This window comes from Doryrhamphus excisus, chromosome 13 (genome assembly GCF_030265055.1).
Source record: "Doryrhamphus excisus isolate RoL2022-K1 chromosome 13, RoL_Dexc_1.0, whole genome shotgun sequence".
Classification (NCBI taxonomy): Eukaryota; Metazoa; Chordata; class Actinopteri; order Syngnathiformes; family Syngnathidae; genus Doryrhamphus; species Doryrhamphus excisus.
In genome coordinates this window covers 1,461,595-1,474,047 of record NC_080478.1, presented here as the reverse complement: position 1 = coordinate 1,474,047, position 12,453 = coordinate 1,461,595, and the positions used below count along the sequence as shown (strand labels likewise).

The 12,453-nt window shown below is 43.9% G+C and overlaps 1 protein-coding gene across 8 annotated transcripts in view; it reads left to right on the top strand.

Annotated features, from left to right (window-relative positions):
- Window positions 1-12,453, top strand: part of hltf (helicase-like transcription factor) — a 13,183-nt gene extending 730 nt beyond the window's left edge. For 3 of the 8 annotated variants that reach the window (XM_058090905.1, XM_058090910.1, XM_058090912.1), the window contains 25 exons: window positions 546-745; window positions 1,583-1,749; window positions 1,812-1,936; window positions 2,473-2,555; window positions 3,448-3,519; window positions 4,458-4,649; window positions 4,720-4,794; window positions 4,876-4,900; window positions 4,974-5,022; window positions 6,131-6,198; window positions 6,267-6,308; window positions 6,387-6,500; window positions 7,635-7,729; window positions 7,831-7,974; window positions 8,078-8,216; window positions 8,386-8,457; window positions 8,547-8,682; window positions 8,831-9,010; window positions 9,081-9,196; window positions 9,824-10,005; window positions 10,071-10,193; window positions 10,269-10,381; window positions 11,329-11,509; window positions 12,066-12,146; window positions 12,228-12,453. In XM_058090905.1, coding sequence (XP_057946888.1) covers window positions 546-745; window positions 1,583-1,749; window positions 1,812-1,936; window positions 2,473-2,555; window positions 3,448-3,519; window positions 4,458-4,649; window positions 4,720-4,794; window positions 4,876-4,900; window positions 4,974-5,022; window positions 6,131-6,198; window positions 6,267-6,308; window positions 6,387-6,500; window positions 7,635-7,729; window positions 7,831-7,974; window positions 8,078-8,216; window positions 8,386-8,457; window positions 8,547-8,682; window positions 8,831-9,010; window positions 9,081-9,196; window positions 9,824-10,005; window positions 10,071-10,193; window positions 10,269-10,381; window positions 11,329-11,509; window positions 12,066-12,146; window positions 12,228-12,371 — 2,918 coding nt within the window. In that variant the 3' untranslated portion in view covers window positions 12,372-12,453. Of the gene's footprint in view, window positions 1-184; window positions 343-545; window positions 746-1,582; window positions 1,750-1,811; window positions 1,937-2,472; window positions 2,556-3,447; window positions 3,520-4,457; window positions 4,650-4,719; window positions 4,795-4,875; window positions 4,901-4,973; window positions 5,023-6,130; window positions 6,199-6,266; window positions 6,309-6,386; window positions 6,501-7,634; window positions 7,730-7,830; window positions 7,975-8,077; window positions 8,217-8,385; window positions 8,458-8,546; window positions 8,683-8,830; window positions 9,011-9,080; window positions 9,197-9,823; window positions 10,006-10,070; window positions 10,194-10,268; window positions 10,382-11,328; window positions 11,510-12,065; window positions 12,147-12,227 lie in introns of those variants that run through there. The other 5 variants (XM_058090908.1, XM_058090909.1, XM_058090907.1 and 2 more) reach the window with 5 other exon arrangements.

Sequence of the window (12,453 nt, the reverse complement as noted above, 5' to 3'; positions counted from 1 at the left end):
AGTGTACTAAGCCATACACTATGAACACAATATGCTCCAAAACATTCCACCTAATGCGGTTACTAAACGTAATCGCTGATATATTACACTTAAAATTAAAACGTTACTTGCCGAATTCATTTGGACCTTGCAATTGTTTCCAAATGCCCATACCAAAATGTGTATTGCGAAGGTTATGGGCGGAAGTGAATGTTGGACAGTGACGTACACACGCAAACGCGGAAATAAAGACCCTCCATCATCACCCACGTCGATGCTGCTTTGAAAAGTCGACTGTAAGCCAGGGGGAATACAAAAGGAGGAAAGTGTTCATTACAAACATGCCGCGCACTTTATCGCCAGGTAGTTAGACGCCCTGTGGGACGTGCGTGTAGGGCCGCTTACCAACCCCCCACCTAAGCTAACGCTGCTACTGTCTTGTCTCTGCCACACTCAACATAGCTGCTAGCTAGCTTGGACTTAACCGTTTCTCCAAGCCATAACCTGCACTCGGTTTGTCCCCTTGCACTGACATTTGTCAATTTACTTTGCAAACATTCGTGCAGGCGTCATGGCCTTCCGGAGGAGCTGGTTCAGTTGGGACCGGTACAGCGAGGTGGATCTCTTCACCGACCGCTTCGACCAGAACAGCTCCCTCTCCCAGGCCATCAGAGCCGCAGCATCCGAGGAGCCGGACGCCGATGGCAATATGTTCTTCGGCCAAATACAGGGCACTGTTGTCGGCCTGAAATATTACGGCGGGGTGGTGAGCATCCCAAAGAACCACCATCTTGGATCCAATGCACTCAATTCCTACTCACCTAAACATGCTGTCACTATTCCAAAATGCTCACAATTGCTTTTTGCAACACAAATCTGTGCTAAACAGCTACAAAGACTGTACTGACCTGATTATAGGACGACACACTTCTGTATTACTTGTCCTCATGATCCCAGACAACTTTCATCAATCACAGATAGGGTTGCCGAGGATAACATTATTATGATAACAAGAGAGCCTTGTTGTTAGACATGCATTTACCTCCCTAAACCTAATAGCCACTTGTAGCATTCCTGTAGGACAAAAACAAGCTCCAAACTAGCAAACTAACAAATATCACTGCTAAAAAGACATATTAGACCAGACCAGAAGCTTGGCAGACAACACTAGCTAGTAGCTTCTGTTAAAGTGAGTCAGAAAAGGGGAACGGCAGTGAGATTGATAGGTGTGCAATCATACACGTTTAGCCTGTGACAAGCTGTCATCAATAAACTCAAATTTTGCAGACTACAGACGGTTTGATTCTTTCTATTATGGGACAAAGTGTGTCCCTTGTCAACTTAATACAAAGCTATTCTGTATTTCAAGACAACAGCCATTCATCCTAATAGACAGTTTGGCCTAACGTAATAAAAGACCCATCTTGGTACTAGTCTATATATTCAATTCAGGTTATTGTCTTAAACGAGCCAAAACTGAGTAAAACGGGTGCCCATAATAATTTGTGTAGGCATTAGATTGCATTTTTGGGTGATTGGATAAACATTCTTACACAAAACATCGGCTGCTTAACCGTGTGCTAACATGATGTTTTGTTGATAGGTCAACCAAGGCGAAATGGTCGGATTGGTGCGCGAGCCCCATAATCCGTACGACCGCAACGCTGTCATGGTCGCCAACATTTACGGCAGTCAAGTCGGGCACATCAAGCGGGAGCTGGCGGCCGCCATGGCCCACATCATGGACAACAAGCTGGCGAAAGTAGAGGGGTGAGATACGGTATTTGGTACAAGTTGTATTCCATGCATTCTAACCCTTTTTGTTCTTTCAGGGTGGTGCACTCTGGGTCAAAAAATAGATTCTCCATGCCGGTCATTTTGTCCTTCTGGGGGAAAGATGAGAACAAAAGTGGGGTGACTCAGTGTTTGGCACGCCACGGCTATAAACTCAGTACAGGTGGAGTTAAAGCAAAAACTACTCGGAAACACTACTGCACACAAATACTGGCCACTTTGTGTGCATTAGGTACACCTGCAACAGTGGATATGTTTTCTAAGCTCAGCATCTGAAAGGATCTGTGTAGTCAGGTCAAGTGTAGTCAGATAAAGGGATTCAAGTAAGCCCTTTTATATCTATTGTATTGGGTAATTTCAATGTAGAGGTGACTATAGGGGTGTTATTTCATGTCTAGCGGGCTCTAATAATGGCAGTGCTTTGCTTTAAGATGTGTAGCGATGCCTTTTTTTTATAACAAAGCTATTTTTCATGAAGTGATTGTATAAACATGATGTCAACTTCAAAAAGCGTCCGTTTGACCGCTTCCTCAAAAGTATAGCATACAAGTGGGGGAGGTGTTTGGTGCTCATAAACAGGCATTACTGTGAGATCGTCATTAAAATGTTTGTCCTATGCACATTGTGCAGGTGTACCCAATGCTGTGGCTGGTGGCTGTGCAGTCCATTCATGACAATTGTCTCTGCGTTTTAACTCAGGTGCAAGTCACAAGCCGTACAGCTTGGGTGCTGGGATGGCATCGAATAAAAGAGGCGTGACTGTCCCACTCACGCCAGAGGAGGTAAACCACTTTACTACAAGTTTCACTACAGATTTATTGACGCTACAACGGGGTGTCCGAACTTTGTTCCATCGAAGGCCACATACTGAAAAATGAACGCATGCAAGAGCCGCTTTGAACACAATGTAGATATGCTGACATGTTGTGTATGGCTCAAGAAAAAAAGCTACATTTCAGCTATGTGATGTAGGTGAAAAGGCCCTTATTTCTATGAGCTTTGGTTTTTGCTCTTTTTCATGTTCCAAATAGTTAAACTTCTTTCTGAAGTCCTGTTTTAAAATGATCTTTTTGTGATATTAATATTATAACCTTTTCCCAACCAAATTTTCTGAAAATTACAACTTTGTTTTGTTTGTTTCTTATGACTTTTTAAAAATATGCTTTTTCTGTAATATTTAATCACTGTTTAAAACATTATTTTTCCTCATATTATGAGTTTATTCTCATAAAATGTGGTATTTTTTCTCATAATATTTTGACTTTATTCTCAAAACAATTAGACATTTTTTCCGGCTCATGTCCCCTTTTGACTTGTTGACACTTTTGACTAATAATGATATAACTTTCCACATTGTCTAGTTTCTCATAATATTATGACATAAAAATGCCTCTTTTCTTTGATATTTTGCCTTTATGCTACTAATGTGACTTGAAATATTGTCCTCATAATATTAAGATTACAACTCTTGTCTCTTAAAATTTTGACTTTTTTCATGAAAAATTACTGCAGATTTTGGCAAATTGAAATGAACCTTTTCGAATGTACCACAAATAAAACAGCCACAGGCCACAAATTCACACTTGGTCACTTTGGACACCCCTGCGCTAGATGGAATTGCAGTGTGTTGTTTTTTGTCACAAGTGCTCAACTCTGGTCTGTCTTGTGTCGCAGCTGAAGAACGCCTTTGACAACCTCTTCGAAGGCTTGCTTGAAAGTAAAGATGGTGAAAAAGAAGCAGCTGAAGTATGTACATATGTCATGGTGTTTTTATTGGAGACAAAATTGGTGAAGTACGGTGCATACCATACATACAAGTATCCCAGTATCTCTGTACCACCGTTGGTTGGTTTAAGACTGCAAGGGAAGCTCAGCTTGCCCTAAAAAAATTCACGGTGCTTTAACACAATCTTGATTGACTTTGAAATAGTAGTGTAGGGTGGGTTGGTACACTGTGCAAAACTGGACGATCACTGGATGGATATATGCTGGGCATTGTCCCGTCCATCCCAAGCTCAGCGTCTCCAGGGTTTATGGGTTAGTGGCCTGTCCTGGACATGCATCTTATCTGGAGATTTTACCGATCCCTAGCTACTTTGTCTTTGTTAAAAACAACTAGTGTTGTGTTTGTCTTCTGTCATGCTGCAGTTTCTTTCCCCAACAAGCTCCGTCAGTTGCCCCGTGTAGCAGCTCCGGCTGCTAGCAAGATGCAGATCATTATAGATACTATAATGTGCATATAAATAAAAGAACACATTTATGATTTAGGCTGTAGAAAAATGACCAGCAGCCGCGACTGCTCTGTACTGCAATGTAATGAACCACATATACAAAAGACATGTCATTCAATAACTTTATTGGTCATGTAACATCATCTGCAAGGCCACTTGTTGCTATGCAAGGTTTGGTTCAGCGCCACAGCCTAGTAAAACCAGAGCAGATACCAAAACACTCACAATCATGTCAAGTTAAGCTAGAGGGCTCTTCTGGATCAGCGAAGCAAGGACGGATATGCGGCAGGAGCATGAAGTCAGACACACACGCACACTTCGGAAATGACTCCAACAGTCATATACTCAAAGATTACAAGATGTGAAAATTCAACCTCCCTGCTTTCTCTATTGAAATAGAACATATCCCGTGGAATCCCAATTGATCTGGAAGCTTCCCCATTTTATCTGCAGTCTGTGGCCACGCCACTCATGCCCCACCAGAGGCAGGCGCTGTCCTGGATGTGCGCTCGCGAGAACAAGTGCACCCTCCCGCCCTTCTGGGAGAAGCGAGGCGAGCTGTACTACAACACCCTGACGTGTTTCTCCGCCAAGGAAATCCCAGAGAGGGTCCTCGGGGGCATACTGGCGGACGACATGGGACTGGTGAGCGGCGCCTTCCAACGACCGCTTTATACCAGTGACATGTGAATGACCTTTTGGTGTTTATTTCCAGGGGAAAACGTTGACAACCATCGCCCTCATTCTCACCAATTTCCATGAAGGAAAGCCACTTCCTGTGTACAAGCGTGTAAGTATACCGGAAACAATGCATATACCAATGAAAGGTCCATTTCAGTTATATTACATGTTATGTGCTTTCAATGTGCAGGGGGAGCGGCCTTTGCCTGGAAAAGGTACTCACACCCGCTCATCAGACTTACATGGAAGACAACAGGAGTTCATGTCTGTTCTTATGTCCCCTTGCAGCTGACGGAGCCGGGCCCAGTGGCACAGCTCATTATCTACGCTCTGATCCGTACGTATGACGGACACTACTCTATGGCTATGGAAAATGAAAAAACACCTTGAACATTTGTTTGTATTGGATCCCTTTAGAAACCACAGCTTGTAAAGCCATATGTGCAGACATGGCATCTGTAAAGCTGCCCCTTTATGAGTTTCAAAATGTAATTGATTAACTGGTTCCAAATACAAGTAGAATTCCTTCTTTATAAATAGAATGTTTTTGTAATGAAGAGCATAGAAAACCCGTTTAAGACCATCTGAATGTTTAACACTATTAGAGCCATCTAGACACGAAGTAACAACCCCATAGTGACCTTTACACTCATTCATTCATTCCATTTTCTACCGCTTGTCCTAACAAGGGGGTGCTGGCGCCTATCCCAGCTGTCTTCGGGCTACAGGCGGGGTACCCCCTAGACTGGTCCCCAGCCAATCACAGGGCACATTAACAACCATTCACACCTTTACACTCTTATTACAAAATAAGAGGAAATAAGACATAACGTGGGGAGTGGTGGTTACTGGCTTAAATGATGCTCTGAGCGGATCAACACTATGATCATATGCATCCCATAATGCGGTGTACATAAAGTGATACTATAGCTCCATACCTTTATCTTTGACCTGTTTCTCCTCTATCTACATTGTGCACCTGATGGCTATGACTTTGTCTTGTTTTGTTTACACAAATGAACATATCATCATCTCCTACCATCACCCAACTAGGAGCCATATCAACTCACAATTCCCTCTTTATTTCACATTTTTGACATGAACCAACATGTTGGAGGCTCTTGAACTGCTATATAATGAGTATGATATAATAATTAAATGTGTTTTAATTTTGATCAATTGCAGTTGTAAGTTCCATTTTTTTACCTTATAATTACCTGAAGGCTGAGGTCCAGCGGCACCTGCCCCCCAAACATGCTTTACAAACGCACTCTCTGCAGTCGAGTAAATACCACCTCCTCTGGGGGAAATGCAGTGTATTGTGTTTTTCTGTGATTGGTTAAAGCCTGAACTGGTAGCTGATCCTTGAAAAACGTTGGCCCTCTTTTCATCCTTACTTTAAAGGATGATGTGATCTAAACATGACTTCATTCTATGTGTGCCAGGACCCAGATGGAGCAGCTGTACTCCCCCATGTTCAATGTAGTGGATACAGCAAAGGTGTCCGAGAGAAGTAAGAGCATTAGGTTTCTTTATCCTGGCTGCCCTGTGTGGTTGTCATCACCTTCTCGTGTCTTGCAGGCAAGAGAAGCACCAAAACTAGCAAGAGAAAATTTGGTAAAGGTAATAGTATTCTGTGTTTGATTATATATCTACTTGTATTGATTTTTTTAACCAATGTCGTCATCTCTGACGGTACAGAGTCCCCGCTGTTGCTGGAGGATGTAGACTTTGCCTCAGCGTTGTTTGGGGGCCCCTCATCACCTGCACACTCTTATAAGAAGAAGAAGAAAAAAAAGGCCAGTACAAGTCAAGGTGAGTTGCTACTTCTCTACACATTACATTGCTGTGCATTACGAATATTTCAATATGCAAAAAATATGGACTCAATCAGCCACTTCTGTGGGGCTATTCAAATAAATAGTCACATCAAAACCTTAAAAGGCCTTCACTGTATTTTTCCTATGATTGAATATATCTGGAAAATAAATAGCTAATGTAGCCATAATCAGAATAATACATTCATAATGTAAAGGTTCTCTATATGACTGCAGTGCAAAGATTATGACAGGAGCACATTTCCATGTTTAAGAACGTACTGCAAAAACACTACAAAGATCCACTATATGACAGAAGCGCTCTTCTGTGTTTAAAGATCCTACATCTGACATGAGTGCTCTGCTTTTTCTCAAGACTTATTATAAAAACATTGCTCACAGATCCTCGTATGATGGAATTGCTTGTGTGCGTTTAAGAAACTATTAAATCACTATAACTGAGAACTTACTCCAAAATGCCTAAAGATTCTCCACCTGAGCAGATGCATTCTGCTATAATAACAACTAACTTAGGACAGAAACAGCAGTCAAAGATCCTCTATATGACAGGAGCCATTTTCTGTAATGATAACTTACTCCAAAAATCCTAGTCAAAGATCCTCCACCTGACCGGATGCACTCTGCTGTAATAACAACTTACTACAGAAACAGCAGTCAAAGATCCTCTATATGACAGGAGCGCTCTTCAGTAATGATAACTTAGTCCACCTGACCGGATGTACTCTGCTGTAATAACAACTTACTGCAGAAACAGCAGGAAGAAGCGCCCTTCTTTTCTCAAGAACCTACCACTAAAAACACTAAAGATCTGAAGATATGATAGATATGAAAATATGACAGGTGTGTTCTGATGTAAGAACCTACTAAAAGAAGCAAACAAAAAAAACAAGTTAAAAGAGTCTCTACATGACAAGAGGGCTCTGCTGTTTCTAAGGACCAAGGATTCTCTCCATGACAGAAGCAGTCTTCTGTTAAAAAAAACAAAAAAACAAATCCTACTCCAAAAAACATTACTCAAAGATCCCCTCTATGACAGGAGGGCTTCTCCATGTTTAATAACCTACTACATTCATATCTTTTGAATATTTCTGATGGTGTTTGTGTTGAACAGTCACTGAGTACTACATCACAGACGGCTCCGGAGAGTCTTTATCAGCAACTGCCACCCTGATTGTGTGTCCGCTGTCAGTGCTCAGCAACTGGCTGGTAAGGTGGAGCGTCAACGTGTGTGTTGAAGTGCATCCTTCGGTTTTCACCGTAAAAGTCCGGTAAAGGCAATTTCACATTTAAAGCATGTGTGTTCTCAGGACCAGTTTGAGGAGCATGTGCGAGCTGACGTAAAGCTGAAAGTGTACATGTACCACGGCCAAGACCGCAACAGGAGCACCAAGTTCCTCTCCTCTCAGGACGTGGTGCTCACCACCTACAACGTCCTCGCCGCCGACTTTGGGGTGAGGTTTCCGCCATTGCGAATTTTGTTTCTTGGCATGATGTGAATATGAATAAACGGCGCTGAGAGTATTCGTGTATGTGAGTATGTTGTTTCCGCTTCAGAGCAAGAACAAGAGTCCCCTGCACGAGATCAAGTGGTTGCGAGTGGTGCTCGACGAAGGCCACGTGGTGAGGAACCCCAGCACGCAGATGAGCAAGGCCGTGCTCGACCTCAGAGCTGAGCGCCGCTGGATTCTTTCCGGTACACCTGCAGCCACACACACTCCCAAACAACAGACTAGCATATTCACAATTACCTCCGCCAAGTTACTTTGGTGCTAGAGCCATTCCATTGTCACACAAACTGTTGCTAATATGTATATACTGTGTATAATATGTAATAAAGGTTCTTCAAAATGACTTTTTTTCAGCTGTACTTTGCAGAGTATTCTTTGACTTGCTAGACAGGCAGCCACATTCTGGATTTTTCCACCTTGGCGGAGGTCTGCGCTCCTCTTGAGTGCCTTTGTAGTTCTCATGACTGTCTGCAATTGCCATTAACTTACTGCTTTGGTTTTCCACGTTGGTCCAGGCACGCCTATCCAGAATAGTGTGAAGGATCTGTGGATGCTGCTGGCATTCCTGCGACTCAAGCCGTTCGATGTGAGGGAGTGGTGGAACCGTGTAATCCAAAGGCCCGTGACCCACGGGGACAGGGCTGGTCTCCAGTAAGGCATCTTTATTTGCATATCCACACACATCTGTGAGCTACTTGTCAGCCATTCAGCCTTGATTTACATATAATTTCAACAGAACCGCTCCCTGTGTTGGTAAATGTTTGATTGAAATGTAATAACACACTATACTGCGCTTCAGGAACCTTCAGACCCTGGTGAAGTGCATCACTTTGAGGCGCACCAAGAACAGCGAGGTAAACGGGCGCCCCCTGGTGACGCTACCAGAGAAAAGCGTGTGTGTGGAGCAGGTGGAGCTGAGCTCTGCCGAGCGGGAGGAGTACGAGCTGGCACGCAATGAGGGGCGACACACCATTAGCAGGTGAGCAAACAAACACACTCGTCCTCTGTGGAATATTGAATGCCCTTTTTTTATTCTTTTGCCTGACCAGATACGTCACCGAGGGCACGGTGTTGAGGAATTATGCTGACGTTCTGGCCATCCTGATGAGGCTCCGACAACACTGCTGCCACCCCGACCTTCTGGCAAACACCTCCGCAGATTCAGGTACATCTTCAAAAAACACACACAGTCCTCACATATTTGAATGCATCAAGTCATTGAAAGAAACTGTTGGGTGATTGGCTGCCTTTTTCCTGGGAAGTGGGGAAAGACTAGACACCTAGTAGCCTCAATAATTCATTGAGTTGAGCTTGTTGCAACGCAGTTAGGCACACAATTGAATTAATACAGAGCTTAGTGGATGCTTTTTGATATGCTCCTGCCTTGTAGACTGTAATTAATGTGTTCCTATAATTACAGTACAAAATGAATTTTCATTTTGCAGTGTTTGATCTTAAAGTTGCAACAATTTTGATCAGGAGTGTACATGATTGAGATGCCGTGTGGAGACAACAGTGTTGCTTAATGAGTATGTTTGGTTGGGTGATTGTAGCTGCTGTGGCTTGTAGCTAACCAAATACACACCTGTCATTTTCAGCCATTATGTTTGTTTTATTCCTGTTCATATTTTACCGTCTGTAAATGAAAGTTGAGTCATTTCTCAAAAAGGTTTAAAATCAGGTAGGTTGCCTACAGCCACAGCTTTTTGTTAAGATTTGCTTTTGTAAACCACTAGAGGTGCCAATTAGAGCGTTTGTGCTAACCGCCATTTTTTCTCGTCAACATCGTTAGGCATCGCATCCACGCCCGCCGAGTTGCGAGAGCGCCTGATCGAGAAGCTACGCATGGTGTTGGCGAGCGGCTCGGACGAGGAGTGCTCCGTGTGTCTGGACTCTGTCCGCCTGCCCGTCATCACGCACTGTGCCCACGTCTACTGCCGGCCCTGCATCGCCCAGGTCATCGGCACGGAGCAGGTGAGCCCGGCTGCATTCGCCACTCGTTTGACTCTCCCAGCTAACTTGTCATGTGCCACACGCAGGAGAGCGCTCGCTGTCCTCTCTGTCGAAGCGACATCAAGATCAGCGAGCTGGTGGAGTTTCCGCAGGAGGAGGCGGGGGAGGAGAGCAGTGGTAGTCCTGGGAAGTGGAGAACCAGCTCAAAGGTCACCGTCACGGTCCACGACACGTGTCTCGACAATCACGACGTGGTTTCACATGTCAACCTTTTGTCTGCGCAGATACAAGCGCTGATGGGAAACCTACACAGGCTGCAGCGGGAAGACAGCAGCATCAAGTGTCTGGTCGTCTCGCAGTTCACTCGCTTCCTCACCATCCTGGAGACACCCCTCAGGTAACACGCACGAACGCCAACCACGTAACAAAAATGACTTGACTTGGCATCCAAGCTCGGGGTGTGAATCTCAGCACTGAGGACGATTCGATACACATCTCCATGCACTGCCAGCGATACGATACTTTAACGCTACATGGAATTTTCTGACAATACGATGCGATAATCATTTTAGTTCAAATCAATGCAATCCGATATGATATGGTACAATTTATTGCGATATGGTGCAATTTGACATGATGTAAATAAGCAAAGGGAAAAAAATGGAATTCGGGGGGGGGGGGGACTTGTTGCGGGGATGGACAAATAGTTCCTGGACAATTTGGAAAGCAGTGGAAGATCCACTGACCTGATTTGCTTGGTTCTTCCCCGGTGTCCAACGAGGAAATAGACGGGGAGGCAGCGGTAGACTTGTCCCTGTTGTGGTGTCCCCTTTTTAAGGGGGATCAGTTTGTTGTGCTGCCGTTGTACGGCTTTTTAGCGCGACATTCTTTGCAAATGACGGACGTTTTGTCGAGCTTTCTGTCGTTCTTTGCGAATCCGTAGTGTTTCCAAACATACCATTTAAACGTTGCGGGGGGGGGGTTAAATATAGAAACTTCCTCGCTGCTGCCTGCTAGGAACGTCCATGCTGTTTTACTAGTAGTTGTATGTGCCTTACGGCTGCCGTCCATATTCAATACAAAAGGCCAAATAATGATTATTCATTGCGCCTGGGCAACAGCATATGGGGTGAAGATGAACATTAATAAAACAGCACATGCATCGGATTTTACCGATGCCCACAAACGCATCGCAATGAATCTAGATTTCACCTGTCAATTGCATCCATGCCCGGTGAATGAGCCGATGCACTCGCGTTGCGCGCATGCGCATCAATGTATCGATTAATATCGATTATTTTCCACACCCTTAATCCACGCTGACCCACGTCTCGTCCCCATCAGAGAGCAAGGCTTCTGCTTTGTGCGCCTGGACGGCACCATGAGCCAAAAGAAGCGCACCCAGATGATACAGGAGTTCCAGAGCACCACTGCCAGCAGCCCCACCATCATGCTCCTGTCGCTCAAAGCCGGAGGGGTGGGGCTTAACTTGACAGCTGCATCCCACGTCTTCCTCATGGACCCGGTGAGTTCTGACCTGACCTTCTATCCCATCTTTTAATTGATGGAGACGAATGCCATCCAATTCACACAAATCATTCCAGTCACATCATTTATTAAACTTTAGCTTCAATTTGAATTTCACTTCAATTTGTGGAGTTATATGAACAGATGGCGGAAATGCTCCTATCTCGCCATGTTAAAGAATACGTTTTAAAATTCCTGGATCCAGACGGTGATCCAATTCCTGAAAATTTACATTCAGAACTTTTCAATTTTGAAAGCGCTGGCTTGTGCTTTGCCGTGCATTTTCCATTTTTGATATTTATCAAATTAAATATAAATCATATCATTATGCATGTGATTTTAAAAAAATGTACAATAATTTGTTTACTTTTTCTTATTTGACAGGCTTTGTTTGGAGTTTGTTTCCGTAAAGATGCAAAAAAAAGGGATGATTTTTGGGGGGTGATTTGTCCATTATTGTCTATTATTAAACTGCAATAGCCATTGTTTTTCCAGTAGAGGGCAGCAACGTCCACATAGGTGCTTTATTTTACATACGGTATCTGTTATTCCAGGCGTGGAACCCAGCCACCGAGGAGCAGTGTATCGACCGCTGCTACCGTCTGGGTCAGAAGAAAAAGGTCTTCGTCACCAAGGTATGAAAGAGCATATTTTCCATATATTATGTATATTTTCTAGTGTCACACTTATGTGTGTGTGTGTGTGTATGCGAGCAGTTTATTGTGAAGGACTCTGTAGAGGAGAACATGGTGAAGATCCAGAAGCAGAAGCAGGACCTGGTGGAGGCGGCGTTTGGCTCCATCGGCACCGACAGGAAGACGTTGCGCATCAACGATATCAAGGCGCTGATGGAGTTGTAGTTTTGTCGTTTTACAGCTTCTACACATTCTAAATCTGTTTGTTCTTACATTTGTGTTTTAGGATAAAGCCCGCTACAGTAAA